The 18,564-nt window shown below is 38.6% G+C and overlaps 1 protein-coding gene across 5 annotated transcripts in view; it reads left to right on the forward strand.

Moving 5' to 3' along the window:
* MAP3K13 (mitogen-activated protein kinase kinase kinase 13) overlaps window positions 1-18,564 on the forward strand; it is a 161,299-nt gene that overhangs the window by 103,976 nt on the left and 38,759 nt on the right. For all 5 annotated transcript variants that reach the window (XM_010853869.1, XM_010853871.1, XM_010853868.1 and 2 more), the window contains 2 exons: window positions 6,456-7,015; window positions 17,689-17,872. In XM_010853869.1, coding sequence (XP_010852171.1) covers window positions 6,541-7,015; window positions 17,689-17,872 — 659 coding nt within the window. In that variant the 5' untranslated portion in view covers window positions 6,456-6,540. The remainder of the gene's footprint in view (window positions 1-6,455; window positions 7,016-17,688; window positions 17,873-18,564) is intronic.

Below are 18,564 nucleotides of genomic sequence, written 5' to 3' on the forward strand. Positions count from 1 at the left end.
TCTGTCCTTTATCGAGCCCATCTTTGCATGAAATGTTCCTTTGGTATCTCTGATTTTCTTGAAGAGATCCCTAGTCTTTCCCATTCTGTTGTTTTCCTCTATTTCTTTGCATTGATCGCTGAAAAATGCAGCAATCTTCTTGCTTATCTCTTCTTGCTATTCTTTGGAACTCTGCATTCAGATGTTTATATCTTTCCTTTTCTCCTTTGCTTTTCGCTTTTCTTTTCACAGCTATTTGTAAGGCCTCCCCAGACAGCCATTTTGCTTTTTTGCATTTTTTTTCCATGGGGATGGTCTTGATCCCTGTCTCCTGTACAATGTCACAAACCTCATTCCATAGTTCATCAGGCACTCTATCTATCAGATCTAGGCCCTTAAATCTATTTCTCCCTTCCACTGTATAATCATAAGGGATTTGATTTAGGTCATACCTGAATGGTCTAGTGGTTTTCCCTACTTTCTTTAATTTAAGTCTGAATTTGGCAATAAGGAGTTCATGGTATGAGCCACAGTCAGCTCCTGGTCTTGTTTTTGCTGACTGTATAGAGCTTCTCCATCATGGGAATACCAGATCACCTGATCTGCCTCTTGAGAAATTTGTATGCAGATCAGGAAGCAACAGTTAGAACTGGACATGGAACAACAGACTGGTTCCAAATAGGAAAAGGAGTTTGTCAAGGCTGTATATTGTACCCTGTTTATTTAACTTATATGCAGAGTACATCATGAGAAACGCTGGACTGGAAGAAACACAAGCTGGAATCAAGATTGCCAGGAGAAATATCAATAACCTCAGATATGCAGATGACACCACCCTTATAGCAGAAAGTGAAGAGGAACTAAAAAGCCTCTGGATGAAAGTGAAAGTGGAGAGTGAAAAAGTTGGCTTAAAGCTCAACATTCAGAAAACTAGGATCATGGCATCCAGTCCCATCACTTCATGGCAAATAGATGGGGAAACAGTGGAAACAGTGTCAGACTTTATTTTTCTGGGCTCCAAAATCGCTACAGATGGTGACTGCAGCCATGAAATTAAAAGACACTTACTCCTTGGAAGGAAAGTTGTGACCAACCTAGATAGCATATTCAAAAGCAGAGACATTACTTTGCCAACAAAGGTTCGTCTAGTCAAGGCTATGGTTTTTCCTGTGGTCATGTATGGATGTGAGAGTTGGACTGTGAAGAAGGCTGAGCGCCGAAGAATTGATGCTTTTGAACTGTGGTGTTGGAGAAGACTTTTGAGAGTCCCTTGGACTGCAAGGAGATCCAACCAGTCCATTCTGAAGGAGATCAGCCCTGGGATTTCTTTGGAGGGAATGATGCTAAAGCTGAAGCTCCAGTACTTTGGCCACGTCACGCGAAGAGTTGACTCATTGGAAAAGACTCTGATGCTGGGAGGGACTGGGGGCAAGAGGAGAAGGGGACGACAGAGGATGAGATGGCTGGATGGCGTCACTGACTCGATGGACGTGAGTCTGAGTGAACTCCGGGAGTTGGTAATGGACAGGGAGGCCTGGCGTGCTGCGATTCATGAGGTCGCAAAGAGTCGGACACAACTGAATGACTGATCTGATCTGATGAGCAAGTAACTTAATCCCAGTTTTTAAATGGGAATGATTGCCTTAATAGCATAAACTTCACTTATGCTCTAAATACTGCTATGTGAAGTAATCATTTTTGAAAAGTAACCAGAAAGTTGGGATAGCAGTATTGTGTTCATTTTAAGGCAAAACAATGCCAACTGAAGAGAAGACAGCTTGGGAAAAGCTCAATCAAAAAATCTTAGCAATCATGCCTACTTTCAAATTTTATTCAATTTTAGTCAGTTCGTTGAATTCAGTTGAATTTTATTCATTTGTGGGGCAAAATTTTCCAAAATCTTTGATTTGCTCATATTTATGCTATAAAGCTCAAAATCGGATCTATTATAAAATTATCCTCTTTAGCAACATGGAGACAATTGTATCATATAATAAAAACACAAGAACTCAAGGACCATTTGGCCACCTGACCTCTTCCTTTCCTCTTTTTCTCGGTGCCAAATTCATCTTGGCATGAAGTCAAGGTAATTTCCAGAAACTGGCAGTGCCCTGGCAAATGCACAGCTGCCCCTGTCGCCAACCCTTGCCTACTAATTTTTACACAAACCACTTCCTCCTTTTGAGGCTGAGAAGCTCACAGGGCAAGGAAGTGTGCCTGAAGGGCAGAGAGGGAGGCGCTGCCTTGTACTCCTGCAGATTCAGGAGCCCTTGTATAAGGGCAGAGGCAGCACCACCTCCCCCTGCAGCCTTGCCCGTAGATCTTTGTCCTGATAAGGGCACAGGCTGACCTTGCCGTCTTGCACCTCTGCTCTTCCTTATCTTTTTCCACTTGACTCTCAGTGTTTAAAATTCTTGCCTTGTTTCGTGTCTATCCCCTTCTAATAAATTCTAGCTTTGACTTCTCATGAACTGAAAGATCCAGTCAGTTCCCAAGAGAGTACACAAGCCCAGTCTGGACAGAGAGAGAGGAACTGAGAGGACAAAGAGAGAGGCAGAGATGGTGGAGCTGCTTCTGCTCCCTTAGGTTCCACTCACCAGCTCCTTCACTGTGCAGTGGCAGTGTGTGGGTGTACATACAAACACAGGTAAAATTTAGATATTTTCATCCTCCTACACTCTTACATGTAGAGTCAGCTCTGATCGTATTTGAATATAGTCATGGTGATGATTTCTTTCCTTTTGTTCTGTGCTCCTCAGTTTCTCTGCCTTTGTTGCTTGCGATTGGATGTGATTTCTTGGTGAACAGAGGAAAGCCTGTCTGACTACACGTCTTTATACACATTTTGAGGTTTCCATCGTCTCTGCCTGCTCCCAGAGCAGCTGGATCACCAAAAGCTGGGTGCCCTTCACTGCTCTGTTGACACATGCAGGGTCACCCCTCTAAATGGATGTTTGTACTTTTTCGGATGTAGCTTTAGTGCATCTAGAATAGCATTGCATTATCATCTTTTGTCATCAGTGATCATGCTATCATGACTATTTGTTTCTATTTGTCTGAATAAATAACCAGACTAGGGGAAGACCATAGGATAAGGAAAGAGGACTCATTCCAGCTCTGCCACTAATTAGTTGTATTGAGCAAGTCAACAGTCTCTCTGGGATTTTATTTTGTATGTGAGACAGGTAGCTTGGACTATATTCCTTAAGGGTCCTGTTATTCTTGACCTCCTAAATATCAAACTGTATGTGATGACCATGCTAAAGTTCTCTTCTTTAGACTCATTCCTAGTGCCTGTGTGAGCAGGTCCACTTCACGTGCACTACTAACCTCTTAGAAATCAGAAGAGATGGGAGTTCTCTGGTGGTCTAGTGGTTGGGATTTGGCACTTCCAGTGCTGTGGCCCAGGTTCAGTCCTGGTTGGAGAATTGAGATCCCACAAGGTGCAAGTTGTGGCCAAAAAAAAAAAAAGAAGAACTGAGAAGAGGTTACAATTCAAAACAAACTCATGTCTTTCTAACTTTTTGTATATGAGCTAATTTCAGTGTGATGTCATCAAGGAGAAGAAACTCAGAATAGAAGTGGACAAAATGGAAATTTACCAGGAGTTAATATAAAATTCTGCAGTTGAGTTCAAAGAACACTTTGCACAAATAGGTGTTTGGCTGAAATTCACATATACATTTGGGTATTTGCGTTATCAACTGATGTGAGCCAACAGCATAATGTATGCCCTATGCTGTAAAGGATAACCATGAATCCCAATGGCAAAGACAGATTGGAAGCAACTGCTCAGACAGTGGCCAGGTCAGATAGCATGAAGTCAGAGATCCTGAAAGATATCAAGCAGAGCAAGGTCAGAGAGGCCAAAGGCAAAAGACAGCTGAAGGTCATGGCAGAAGATCAGCAAGAATGCAAAATGAAGGGATCAGTAATGTCAGAGCCTAGAGAGGAACACAAAAGGAAGGAAATGGGGAGCATGGGGCTGGGGGTCAACTCAGCAAACAGCTGTTTCTATAATGAAGGGCTCCAGCTTTTCTTTTTCTTTCTTTTCCCCAACCTTATATTCCCAGGTAGCTTCCCAGCCCTTAAATTTCTCCACGCCCTGGAAGTTGTCTCACTTAACCTAACTTTGTCCTGTTAAAGTTCTCTCTCTGATTTCTTTAAAGGGAAGAATTGTCTGTATTATTTCATGAGCTTTCAGAGCCGTATGTGAAGGAGTTGCTTTTATTGCACACCGCTGTCCAACATCAGCTGGCTTTTTCATTATTTCTGGCTGACCAGCTCTCCCACACATGCCCTGGTCGCTTTTTCTCTGCCTTTGCTCACACTCTTATTCTTTCTTAACTTCCTTTCCTCTGTCAGTGTCAAACACATCTTCCTTACCTTCTCATGTCCCCAGTCTTACTCCCTGTAGACCAGAATGTGGCATGAATGTCGTGGGGGTGAGAGTGGGCAGGAGGTAATTCCCTCGGTGTAATTATTAACTCCTTAAGTAGCATTAGTCGCTTAGCTAAGTCCAACTCTTTGTTATTCCATGAGCTATATACAGCCCACCAGGCTCCTCTATCCGTGGAATTCTCCAGGCAAGAATACTAGAGTCGGTAGCCATTCCCTTCTCCAGGGGATCTTCCCAACACAGGGATCAAACCCAGGTCTCCTGCATTGCAAGCAGATTCTTTACCATCTGAGCCACCAAGAAAGCCATCTTACCAGGTGGTGCTAGTGGTAAAGAACCTGCCTGCCAATGCAGGGGGCTTAAGAGATGTGGGTTTGATCCCTGGGTCAGAAGATCCCTTGGAGGAGAGCATGGCAACCCACTCCAGTGTTCTTGCCTGGAGACTCCCATGGACTGAGGAACCTTGGAGTCTACAGTCCATGGGTTCGCAAAGAGTCAGATACAACTGAAGCAACTTAGCACACATGCATGACTCAGTAGGATTTAAGTTAACTGTGTTGGGGCTTCCCTGGTGGTTCAGATGGTAAAATATTTGCCTGCAATGCAGGACACCCAGATTCAGTCCTTGGGTTGGGAAGATCCCCTGGAAAAGGGAATGGCAACCCACTTCAGTATTCTTGCCTGGACAGAAGAGCCTGGCGGGCTACAGTCCATGGGGTCACAAAGAGTCAGACATGACTGAGTGACTAACACTTTGAACTTTTGAATTTAAGTAGTGTATAAGCTTTGAAAGAAAGAAACTATGTCTTACAGAGACCACATGGTACAGTAGAGAGTTTGGGATTAGGTCCTGGCTCTGTGACCTTTAGCATATACCTCTCTCTAAGCCTCAGTGTTCTTCTGGGAAAGACAGGAATAACGATTCCATGCTCTGGCTTCCTTACACAGGCAATCAGATGTTTAGGTCAAGGTCACAGGAAATAGCATTTTTTAACCTGTAAAGTACTCTAACAGAATGAAGGGTTATCATAACAGGTGCCTTGTTATAAAGAATTGAAGGAAATCTGAGAATCTGAATTCTTAGATTGTAATTCTTGCTCTACCACTTACTCAGTATGTAGCCTTAGAAGTTTCTTACTTCTCTAAAATGAAAATGACACCATCACAAAGATAATGTTGCTGGTGCTGGCTTGTATACCAGTTTGTAAGAGCCAGTTGTCAAATATTTAGTAACTGCAGGCAGGTTGTTAAGCTATTGTTACGAGCCTGAAACCTGACTTGGTGGGAGTATTTATACCAGGGAAATTAGCAAATACTACTTATCGGATTACTGGTTTTTTATTCTGGAGAGTAGATGGCTCAGACAACAGACATTTACTTCTGACAGTTTTGGGGGCTGAGACAACCAAGACTGAGGCACTTACATGTTCCATAGTCTGGTGAGGGCCCACTTCCTGCTTCATAAACAGCCGTCTTCTCACTATGTTCTCACGTGGCAGCAGAAGCAAGGGAGTTCTCTAGGGTCTTTTTCACAGGGCAGTAACCCCATTCACAAAGGCTCCACTGTCAGGACCTAATCACCTCCCAAAGGCCCCCCAGCCAAGCAGCATCACAAATGAGTTTCACCGTGTAAGTGGAGTGAGGGGAAGACATTCACCCTATAGAAGTGTATTGATACAGAATGCTTAGAATATCTTGAAAAACACGACATAAATCCCTCCCAAATCTAACCACCTAGAATTAACAGCTATTAATTCTTTGGATGTATCCTTCCAGTCTTTTTTTCTTATACATGTGTTTGTGTATCTTTTTAAATAATAAAAATTTTAAATGGCTTATGTTGTATATATTGTTCTAACCTATTTTTTATATTACTATGTCATGAACATTTTCTCGTGTTAGTAAGTACTCTTCTACAATATGATTTTTAACTGCTGCACAGTATTCCATTACGTGGATCAACACCACTGTTTAACCAATCCCCTTTGCTTCAGCGTTTTTACTGTTATAATCAGAAGTGTAGTATGTGACTGACTAAAGACAGGGTGATCTCACGTCCTCCTCCTGTTGTCCCCAGGTTCTGAAGCCCCCTCTTACATCAGAACTCTACTGTAATGATCCTCTGAGTGTCATCTCAGGACCTCGGGCACACTCATGGCACGATGGCCAACCCTCAGGAGCACCTGAGCTGCTCCTCTTCTCCACGTTTGCCTTTGAGTGAAAACAAAACCTTCAATGGACTACAAGATGACCTCGCACCTATGGGGAGCCACGCTTCCCCCAAGCTTCTTAAGGACCAGCAGGAAAAGGGCATGGTGCAAACTGAGCTAGCTGAAGGCACAAACAGCCCCATCACCACAACAGTGTTGACAAGCATAAGTGAGGATTCCAGGGACCAGTTTGAGAACAGCGTTCTTCAGCTAAGGGAACAAGATGAATCAGAGATGGCCATGTCTCATGGGAACAGCAACACTGTGGATGGAGAGGGCACAAGTGGAACTGAAGACATCAAGATTCAGTTCAGCAGGTCGGGCAGCAGCAGTGGTGGGTTTCTTGAAGGACTATTTGGATGCTTAAGGCCCGTATGGAATATCATTGGAAAGGCATATTCCACTGATTACAAATTGCAGCAGCAAGGTAAGCAAGATACTTCCTGTGTAAACATTCCACCACCATTAACTGAGTAACTTTGATAAACTAAAGACCTAGAGCCAGAAGAATACACTAGGTCAGTCTCCTGTAGACCTTCTGAATGGAGCAGAGTGACATACAGTTGGTCTTTTTTGGTTGAAGCCCATCTTTTGTGGTTATCCAGTGATGTCTGGAGTAGAGTACATATAAGACAATCCATGACATTGTGAGGAAGAAAATGTTAGAGCTCCTGTTCCTTTAACTCAGCATTTTAAATTTCTATTCTCATGTATGTTTTCACATGTATATTTAGTATTTTAATAAAGTTGCACAGATATATAATTTGTAAATAAATCACATAGTAGGCACATATTCCAAATTTTTTATTAACAGTTTTTTACAGTCAAAAATTTGATGGTCACTGGACTAATTCAAAACCAGACAGAAATGGCATGGTATTGCCTCCAAAGATTGCAGGACTACCTTAGTTAATAGCAAAAATGAATATTTTAAATTTTATAGTCAAGCTCAGAAAACTCACGTTTTGAGAAAAGAACAAAATATCTAACCATCCTTGAGAAACATTATTATTTCTAGGTCCCACAGCTTTTTAAAAAGTAAAATTTTAACTCCCATCATTGTATAACATGTATATTCATATATTCCAATTCAAGCCTTACTCTTTTTGAAGTAAAGAGAACACATGGCCCTAGTGTTCTTTATTTATATTCTTGTAACTTTATTTATATTCTTGAAACAGTTTTTCCTGAGAATAAAAGTAAGATATATATAGAAAATTTTGAACCTGCAAGTAAGTTCACCCAAAAAAGTTAAAATAATCGATGATTCCCCAATTTGAAGTAACCAATCTAAGTGTTTTGGCACATATATTATGTTAGCCTATATATCTGTGTGTAAGTATGCTTTTAAAAAGTCATACTGTTCTGTAACTCCTTTTTATTTCATATTGTGAATCCTTCCCATACCCTGAAATATACTTTTCAGCATCATTTTTAATGTCTGCCTAATATTAAATTGTGTGAACATGTACAATTTAGTACTTGTAATTAAGTTATCCTCTGTGTTTTTCCCTTTGGATGAGAACTCAGGGTTTACTCTTTTAACAACGTTCAAATGTAACATAAGCATTGTTAATTATATTTATCAAGTTGTACATTACATCCCCTTGATCTTATAACTGGAAGTTTGAACCTTTTGACTGCCTTCATCCAATTCCCCCTCTCCCACTCTCCACCTCTGGTAACCACAGAACTGATCTCTCTTTCTGTGAGTTTGTTTCTTTTTGAAGTATAACTGACCTAGAGCACTATATTAGTTCCTGCTACACATCATAGTGATTTGACACATGGCAACCCACTTCAGTGTTCTTGTGTGGAAAATTCCATGTACAGAGGCATCTGGCTGGCTACAGTCCAGAGTCGAAGAGTCAGGCTCGAAGAGTCAGACATAGCTGAGCACACTTGCACCGTGTGTTTCAGAATGATCACCGCGACAGGTCTAGCTACTGTCTGTCACCACACAGAGAGATTGCATGATTGTTGACTGTATTCCCCACACTGTACATTTCACGCCTATGACTCATTTATTTTGCCCTAAAAGTTTGTAGCTCTTAATCTCCCTCACCTATTACTCCCCTCCCCCTTCTTCCTTCCCTGTGACAACCACCTGTTTGTTCTCTGTATCCATGGCTCTGTTTCTATTTTGCTGTGTTTGTTCATTTGTTTTGCTTTTTAGATCACACATTTAAGTGAAATCATAGAGTATTTGTCTTTCTCCATCTGACTTATTTCACTTGGCATGGGGCCTTCTAGGCCTATCCATGTTGTCACAGATGGCAAGATTTCATTCTTTGTTATGGCTGAGTAATATGCTGTTGTGTGTGTGTGTGTGTGTGTTTATATATATACACCACATCTTTTTTTATTGGTTCATCTACTCATGGACACTTTGATTGCTTCCAAATCTTGGATATTGTAAATAATGTTGCAGTTAATGTAAGGGGGCATGTATCTTTTCTAAAGAGTGGGGTATTTGAGGGGTTTGTTTTTTAATTTTTTATACAATTTTTAAAGGATGCTTTCCATTTACAGTTATTACAGAATGTTGGTCATATTCACCATATTGTACATTACATCCTTGAGCCTGTCTTACACCCAGAAGTTCGTACCTCCTACTCTTGCACCCCTATAGTGCCCCTCCCTCTCTCTCCATTGGTAGCCCCTGGTTTGTTCACTATATCTGTGAGTCTGCCTCTTTTTAGTTATATTCATTTGTTTTTTGTATTTTTTAAAATCCAAAATATATGTGTATCATATAGTATTTGTCTTACCCTATCTGACATATTTCACTTTAGCATAACATCCTCCATGTCCATCCATGTTGCTGCATATGGCATAATTCTGTTCTTTTTATGGCTGAGTAGTATTCCATTGTGTCGTATATGTATGTGTGTGTGCGTATGTATATATATGTCAAGTTGTATGGACTATTTGTATATGATGGATGTTAATCCTTTAACAGGCATATTTGCAAATATTTTCTCCCATTCAGTAGGTTGTCTTTTTGTTTTGTCAATGGTTTGGCTTTGCTCTGTGAAAGCTTGTAGGTTTAATTAGGTCCCACTTGTTTATTTTTGCTTTTATTTCCTTTAGGGTCCAAAAAAAAATATTGCTGCAGTTTATGCCAAAGAGTGTTCTGCATGGGATTGCATTCCTCTAGGAATTTTATAGTCTCTGGCCTTACATTTAGGTCTCTAAAGAGTGTTTTTGTTTTCTTTAGATAAATATCCAGGAGTAGAGTTGTTGGGTCATATGGTAATTCTATATATAGTTCTATTTTTAGTTTTTTGAGGTATCTCCATACTGTTTTCCATAATGGCTGCACCAATTTGCATTCCCATCGACAGTACACAAAGGCTCCCTTTTCTCTACTCCTGGCCAACCCTTGATGATTAGTGATGTTGAGCATCTTTTCATGTGCCTGTTGGCGATTTATATGTCTTCTTTGGATAAATATCTATTCAGCTATCTATTTATCCTCTGTCCATTTTTTTAATCAGGTTTTCTTTTTTATATTGTTTTGAGTTCTTTATACATTTTGGATATTAACCCCTTATCAGAATAGCCTCCCATTCAGCAGGCTGCCATTTCATTTTATTGTTTCCTTCACTGTGTAAAAGCTTTTTAGTCTGATACAGTCCCATTTGCTTATTTTTGCTTTTGTTGCTCTTGCCTGAGAAGACATATTCAAAAAAATATTGCTAAGATTGATGTGAAAGAATGTACTGCCAATGTTTTCTTCCAGAACTTTTATGGTTTCATAGATCTTACATTTAGGTCTTTCATCCATGTAGCTGTCCAATTTTCCCAACACCGTTTATTGAAGAGGCTGTCTCTTCCTCCATTGTATATTCTTGCCTCCTTTCTTGTAGACTAATTGCTCATACAAGTATCGTTTCATTTCTGGGCTCTCTGTGCTGTCCCATTGATATCTGTGCCAGTACTATACTGCTTTGATTACTATAGCTTTGTCTTACAGTTAGAAATCAGGGAGCATGATACCTCCAGCTTTGCTCTTCTTTCTCAAAATTGTTTTGGATATTGGGTATATTTTGTGTTTCCTTACAAATTTTAGGATTATTTGTTCTAGTTCTATGAAGAATCCATGGATATTTTGACAGGAATTGCACTGAATCTCTAGACTTCCTTGGGTAGTATGGTCATTTTAACATTATTAATTCTTCCAATTCGTGAGCATGGTATATCTTTCCCTCTGTGTGTGTTGTCTTCAATTTCTTTCATCAATGTCTTATTGTTTTCAGAGTACACGTCTTTTACCTCCTCAGATGTATTCTTAATATTTTATTTGTTTCGATGCAGTTGTAATTGCATCAAATTGTTTTCTTTATTTCCTTCTCTGATTGTTGATTGTTAGTGTATAGAAATGTAACATATTTCTGTATATTAATTTTGTATCCTGAAACTTTTCCAAATTCATTGGTAAATTCCACTGCAATCTTCTCATTTGACAGTTTGTTTACTATTTTCAGTGGTTATAAGCCAGGCTGTAATGAATATAGCATTGAAACATAAACATCACCATATGTAAAATTAGATAACCAGTTGAAATTTACTGTATGATACAGGGAGTTCAAATCTGGTGCTCTGTGACAACGTAAATGGGTGACATGAGGTGGGAGATGGGAGGGAGATCCAAGAGGGAGGGGACATATGTATACTTGTGGCTGATTCATGCTGATATATGGCAGAAACCAACACAGTATTATAAAGCAATTATCCTCCAATTAAAAATGAAAAAAAAATTAAGTCTACAAATAACAAATGCTAGAGAGGGTGTGGAGAAAAGGGAACTCTCCTACACAGTTGGTGGGAATATAAATTGGTACAGCCACTATGGAAAACAGTATGGAGATTCCTCAAGAAACTAAAAACAGAATTACCGTATAACCCAGCAGTTCTACTCCTGGGCAAAACTATAATTCAAAAACATACATGCACCCCTGTGTTCATAGCAGCACTTTTCACAATAGCCAAGACACGGAAACAACCTAAGTGTCCATCAACAGAATAATGGGTAAAGCTGTGGCACATATATACCGTGGAATACTACTCACTCATTACAAAAATGAAATAATGCCAATGCAGTATTCCTCAGTCATAAAAAAGAACAAAACGCCATTTGCAGCAGCATGGATGCAAGTAGAGATTATCATGCTAAGTGAAGTAAGTCAGAAAGAGAAAGACAAATACCATACGATATCACCTTTATGTGGAATCTAAAACATGGCATAAATGAACGTATCTGCAAAACAGAAACAGACTCACAGACACAGAGAACAGACTGTGGTTGCCAAGGAGGGGGTTGTAGGAAGGGATGAACTGGAAATGTGGGGTTAGTAGATGTAAACTATGACATATATCAATAGAATGGATGGCAACAAGGTTCTACTGTATAGCACAGGGCACTGTATTCAATTTCCTGGGATAAACTATAATGGGAAAGAATATGAAAAAGATTGTGTGTATATATATATAGGGTTAGGGTCCCATATATATATACACACACACACATATAAAACTGAATCATTTTGCTATACAGCAGGAATTAACATTATAAATCAACTCTACATTTTTAAAAAATTGACTCTGAAATGCTTTCTCTTAAATTGATACCAGCCTCCTCATCTATACCCCTTCTCCATAGGTAGATTGGGGTTTACCTGTAAATCTGTCAATTCCTGATATGCATTCCAGGATTTGTCAACCATAGCATTCTTTCTCAGTCCATAGATGGTGTCTGTCTTTCTCTGTCTTTCATACATGCTCCTTGCCTTATGCATTCTACCCTCTTGTTACCTCTATGATCTTAAGGTTTCAAGGAAATTAGAAAGCTGTTCCTTGTCACATGGAGATTGGGGATTCCTATGTAAAACAGTATTATTGTTTTAAAAATTGGGAATAATACAAATACATACAAGTATTAGTTGCTCAGTTGTATCCGACTCTCTGTGACCCTATGGACAGTAGCCCACCAGGCTCTTCTATCCATGGAATTCTCCAGGCAAGAATACTGGAGTGTGTTGCCAAAATTGGGAATAAAGACAAACCCAAAGAGGAAAATAAAAGTCACTTATCATCCCACAGCCCAGACATAACCACCCTTAATTTATTATTTTTCAGAAGTTCCTTCTTCTCTGCTTAGACACAAAACCTACTGATATCTGCTTATATGATAAACTCATTTGATTTTTAAGGTCATAATTTGTCCAGTCTAATAATTATTTTGGTGGAAATGTGGAGATCTCAGGATCCAAACGCAACATTGAAGTTCAGACTCATAAAGAAGGCTAACAGACACATCCTATGTCTTTTAAAGAAGCCTTTAAAATTTTTTTATTGTTATATAACCTTGTAGGGAGAAGGAAATGGCAACCCACTCCAGTGTTCTTTCCTGGAAAATCCCATAGATGGAGGAGCCTGGTAAGCTACAGTCCATGGGGTCACAAAGAGTTCCAACACATCATGCATTGGAGAAGGAAATGGCAACCCACTCCAGTGTTCTTGCCTGGAGAATCCCAGGGACGGAGGAGCCTGGTCGGCTGCCGTCTATGGGGTTGCACAGACTCGGACATGACTGAAGCGACTTAGCAGCAGCAGCAGCATATAACCTAGTATTTAATTTTTCTTCTAATTGATTGTGTGACCTTCAGAAAGGCTTATTTCAGGAACAAATAAGAAACATGCTTGGTCAGTTTAAACTTATAAGGTTGCAGCAGCTGCCCAGTTCTTCAGCAGATGACAGGATATCCTACTGTGAGCAGGTGTTGCTGTGGGTTGTACAAAGATTCACCAGCCTAAGTGTATTTTTTTTCTTATCAGCTCCAGGATCAGGGAGCTAATCTTTAATCCTGGATTACAGTCAACCAAAGGCTAGTAGTACATATAACAGATGTGTCCCTGCATTTGGTATTATGAGGAAATTTCACTCGATTAAAAAAGTTTTAATGATATCTTCGTCTCCCATTTAGTAGATTGGTGGTTAAGTGCAAGTAAGGTAGTATGTAGAATTGAAATCTTTTAATGCCAAATAGTTCCCAGTCTCAGAACAAGTATTGTTATAGACTTGTCTAGATAAACAAAGGAGAACTTATATGTTAAAGTGAGTGGGCTCGTGGCTTTTTCTCAGCCCTAGGGATCATGATGGGTATTGGAATTAAGATTGTAGTCATAGTGATGAATCAGAGAGAAGATAAAAGCTGGGGAAGAGTACCAATGGGACAGATATAAAAGCAGTGGAAAGTCTGGGACTGGCCCTGGAGGGAGCCCAGCCAGTTTCCAGCATAACGAGGTTAGCTATCTTGCTTCTTGGTGATGCAGACCCCCAGTTTGTACAATCTTGTTGCTGACATTCTTTTTGCCGCCATTTTCCTATTCCTTGGCTCCCTACTAGGTATTGATCAGGACATTGGAATTGGACAGAGAGAACAAAATGCCATGAATCAGTTTTCCTTCTGGGAGTCAGCTCTAGTAGAAACAATTGACAGAAAGGTGGTTGAAGTATTACTTTACACTCTGTGTTCCTGAATTACCAGTGCTGTCCCCTTTATTTTTCCATGGGTAATTAAGATTTGGTTGAGCATAGATGAATTAACACAGGTATGAGCTACTGTTGGTCAAGAAAATTTTTAGTATTTATTATAAATTCAACCTTTGATATTTGAGTGCCAGATATTTTTATCATTTATATTTCTTTTATTTTATAATTGAAGTATAGTTAGTTTACAATATTATATTAGTTTCAGGTGTACAACATAGTGATTCAATATTTTTATATATTTATTCTATTTAAAGTTGTTATAAAATATTGGCTATATTCCTTGTGCTGTACAATATATCCTTGTAGTTTATTTACTTTATACATAGTAGTTTGTGCCACTTAATCCCCTACCCATATCCTGTTCCTCCCTCTTATCATTTGTATTTTAATAATTCATTTATTTCTTATTTTATAAAAATATCAAATAATAGGAATTATTTATAAAAATATATAGTAAGTTACAATATAAACATTATAAAATGATGTGAAAAGAAAGGATTATTTAACAAATTTTTAAAATCACTAAATAACAATATTAAAAAATTAGTTTGCATTAGTTCTCACATCCTGCAACAAATTAAGCTTCAGATGCAAAGGTTAAGCTTAAAAAATCAACTATAGATCACTCTTAGAAGATAGATTAGACAGTGGAAGAAATCACAAAGCAAATTACAGACAACTATAAAAGTATTTTGTTTAAAACATGAAATTAAAAGAAAAATGCTTTTGTAAGAAGTCTCTTCATATGTATCAAATAGAAAGCTCCTTCAAGTTTATGAGAACTGCAAACCCAAGTAAATAAATGGGCAAGGGGTAAATTTGATAATTCATACAAAGAAGATGTATTAAATGTGGAAAAAACATTCTACTCACTGGCAATTAAAATAATGCACACTTATAAAACACTATTTTATACCTAATTAGCACCAAAAAATAATTGGCAACAGTCATTGCTGGCAAAGTTGTAGTAAAAGAGACTCATGCTTTACTAATGTCAGCAAAAACCTTTTGGATAGCAATTTGGAATGTACACCAAGAACCAGGAAATTATACTCTTTAAGGATTGAATTTGAGGAATAATAATAAAGAGAAGTATCAAATTTAAATTAGCAAACAAAAAAATAGAGATACTTAAGTACTATCAAAGATAAGAGGATACAGTAAACAGCTGTTAATCTTATAAATAAAAACTGTAAATATATGGGGAATACATAATACATGAAAAAACAGAAAAAACTGTACATCACATACACTCTTTCATAGCTATATGCATATACAGAACGGAATGGAAGTCACTCAGACGTGTCTGACTCTCTGCGACCCCATGGACTGTAGCCTACAGGGCTCCTCTGTCCATTGGATTTTCCAGGCAAGAGTACTGGAGTGGGTTGCCATTTCCTTCTCTAATATGCATATAAACAAAGACTAAAATAAGATGAAAACAGAATATGGGTTGGAATTTCAGATAAAATATATGCTTTTCTGTTTCTTTCTAGAATTTTCTAATGTTTTCTAGTACTCAACAGTAAATAAAGATTGAGTAAATAGAGAAAAACAGCTAAAGATTGTCTAATTTTAGTAATTATGTATTAAAAATTAGAGTAACCTGAATTTGTATGGAGTTATTTGGAAAAATATTGCCCAGTTATGCTCTTGCTCAAAATCCAGTGCTAGTACTGAGCCCCCAGGATGGTCAGAATGGCTCTGTGTTCAGTTCTTCGCTGGACCACTAATGAGTAGCTCTTTTCAGTATACCTGGGTCCCATGTGTGCCACACAAGTAAGCCTATGAGGATGAAAACTCTTAGATGCCATAGAGGTAACTCAAAGCAGTCAAGACTGTAACTTACTGTTCCCACCCAAATTTTACTTGGTATTGTTTGTTCCTTTGGTGATTTCATATTTGTGAGCTATTTGTGTTTTAGAGAGGTTTGTTTTTGTAGAGCATCTATTCAGTTTCAGTAGAGCAGAAACCTTTAATACGGGTCATACCAGAAGAGTGGGACAAATGCCCATGCTATTAATCTCCCTCACTGTAGTTTTTTATGCACTATGTATTATTATATTTGGAAGGTCATGTTTTAACTATTGTAGCAAGAAAACACATTTTATTAAGAATCTATGGAATCTCTTTTCTCTCGAAGTAGAGAAAACTAGATAAGAGAGAAATGTAGTTCCCTTCCACTCTTTCTGCTTTTGCTACATCAACATAGGTAGTGAGTTGATTTGCTTTCAAGACCAGAATATCTTCAAAGCTAATTCAACACTACTAAATTCAGTGTTCTGCAAACTGTAGCCTTTAAGTGATTGGTGACCTGACAAGAATCTCTCATAACCTTTAGCATTGTCATCATCTTCTCCTCACTTCACGGGGCTCCTAGCTCTTTGATGTTCATTTCTGTCCAGTGCAGCGATAATGCACTGGCAGAAAGGATAATCAATGGATTATAGTCTTCTCTTCAAGTTTCATGAAATTAAAGCACATATTGATTGAATTTTTGATCTATTTTAAATAGTATTTTATTCACTATAAAAGTAATATATGCTGAAAGTTACAGTATTGTAAATCCACTATACTTCGATAAAATAAAAGTAATATAGGCTTATAGTTTAAATTTTTTAATACAGAAAAGGATAAATGACATAACATGAATCAATAGTGCCACCACTTAGAAATGACCCCTGTTACATTTTTGGTGCAAACAGAAATTAAACTTTAAGAGAAACTGGCAAATAGTGCATCTATATGTGTAAATTTATCAAGACTAATAAATGACCCTCTCTTTCAATTACTTCATGGGAAGGAACGTGGTATAGCAAAAAAAAACACTGTCCCTGGACTCAAGCCAGTTCCAAGGTCCTTGGCCCTGTTCTTCCACTTACCAATTTTGACTTTCAGTTGTTTAAGGCCTGGTTACCCTTTGCCTTAGTTTTCCCATATTTAAGTAACCATAATATGGCCAGACTTGTATGATTGTTCTAAGAATTAAACATACGACAGACCTAAAACACTCTGCTAGTGTCTGGCATATAGTAAGTACTAAATAAAAGGTAAATACTAATTTAATTGTTATACATCATTAGGTCCTCAGGAGAGTATCACTGAAAATGCATTCAACAAGGATTAATTGAGCACCTGCACTAGAAATTCAGAAAGGAATAAAGCAACACTTGTAATGGGTAATAAGGTAGGGATAATGACATAGAGACAGATAGGTGAACTGACTGAACATGCAAGCTTCAAGTGAGGAGGTGGGGCTATGGGAGTGTCAGGATATGTTTTGTTTGGAGGCGATTATATTGGAGATTTCCCATCTGCAGGATTTCACTGGTTAAAATCTATACAAACTAATACATGTGAATATCTCTATGATATCAAGACCCATAGAAAAGTTCCATCTTTTAGCAAGTTACCAGGTGAGAGACAAAAGTTGAGGTCATTCTGGGTGATGGTGAAATTGGTCCCTGCAGAGTGGCCTTGTAGAATGGCCCCTGAGCAGATTCCAGGCTCTCTTTATGCTTGTTTCTCACTTGTGTGCCTAGATACTTGGGAAGTGCCATTTGAGGAGATCTCAGAGCTGCAGTGGCTGGGTAGTGGAGCCCAGGGAGCTGTCTTCTTGGGCAAGTTCCGAGCGGAGGAAGTGGCCATCAAGAAAGTGAGAGAACAGAATGAGACGGATATCAAGCATTTGAGGAAGTTGAAGCACCCTAACATCATCGCTTTCAAGTAGGTCAAGGCTTTTTTTTTTAAGAAATAGATTTTCTTTCCCTCAGTACATACATGTAAGTTCCTGACTTATAAGACATGTTAAGAATACTCTACAGACTTAGCAATGTGCTAGGTGCTTTGGGAGGATACCAAGGAACTATTATATTAGAATCACGTTTTTGAGAATTTGATAATCTAATAGCTCTTTTTGCCAGAGCACACAGTGCTTGGAAGGGAGGGAGATACATGGGACAGAGAGGGAGAAGGTGAACTCCTTCCATGCAGTCAGATCTGCTGAATCAATGTAATTTATCAATAGCATAACAGAGGCCTCTTCAAGATAACCTGAACACCTTCAAGTTCAATTAAGAAAACAAAGCTAGCATCTGAAGTGATCAGAGAACAATTAGTTCCTTGTAAATAGAGGTGTATTTTCTTATTAGTTTCTATAAGTGTCTCTTCTGAAATATTAGCTTGTAGTAACAGGCACCTTCAGAATATTTCTCCCTGCCTCAGGTTTTGCCAGATCCTTTTCAAGGAAGTCCAAAACTGGCTTTCTAAATCTAATAATAGAATTCGTGATTATAGTAAGTCAAATGATACATTTATTTCACAAAGTGGTTGTTTTCAAAGAGAGTGTGAACATATCTTTCTAGTTTAGACCCTCATTTTCATAATGTTGACAGGGATCCTCAGAGGTAAATTTGTGG

Source organism: Bison bison, unplaced genomic scaffold (assembly GCF_000754665.1).
Source record: "Bison bison bison isolate TAMUID 2011002044 unplaced genomic scaffold, Bison_UMD1.0 scf7180017864333, whole genome shotgun sequence".
Lineage (NCBI taxonomy): Eukaryota > Metazoa > Chordata > Mammalia > Artiodactyla > Bovidae > Bison > Bison bison.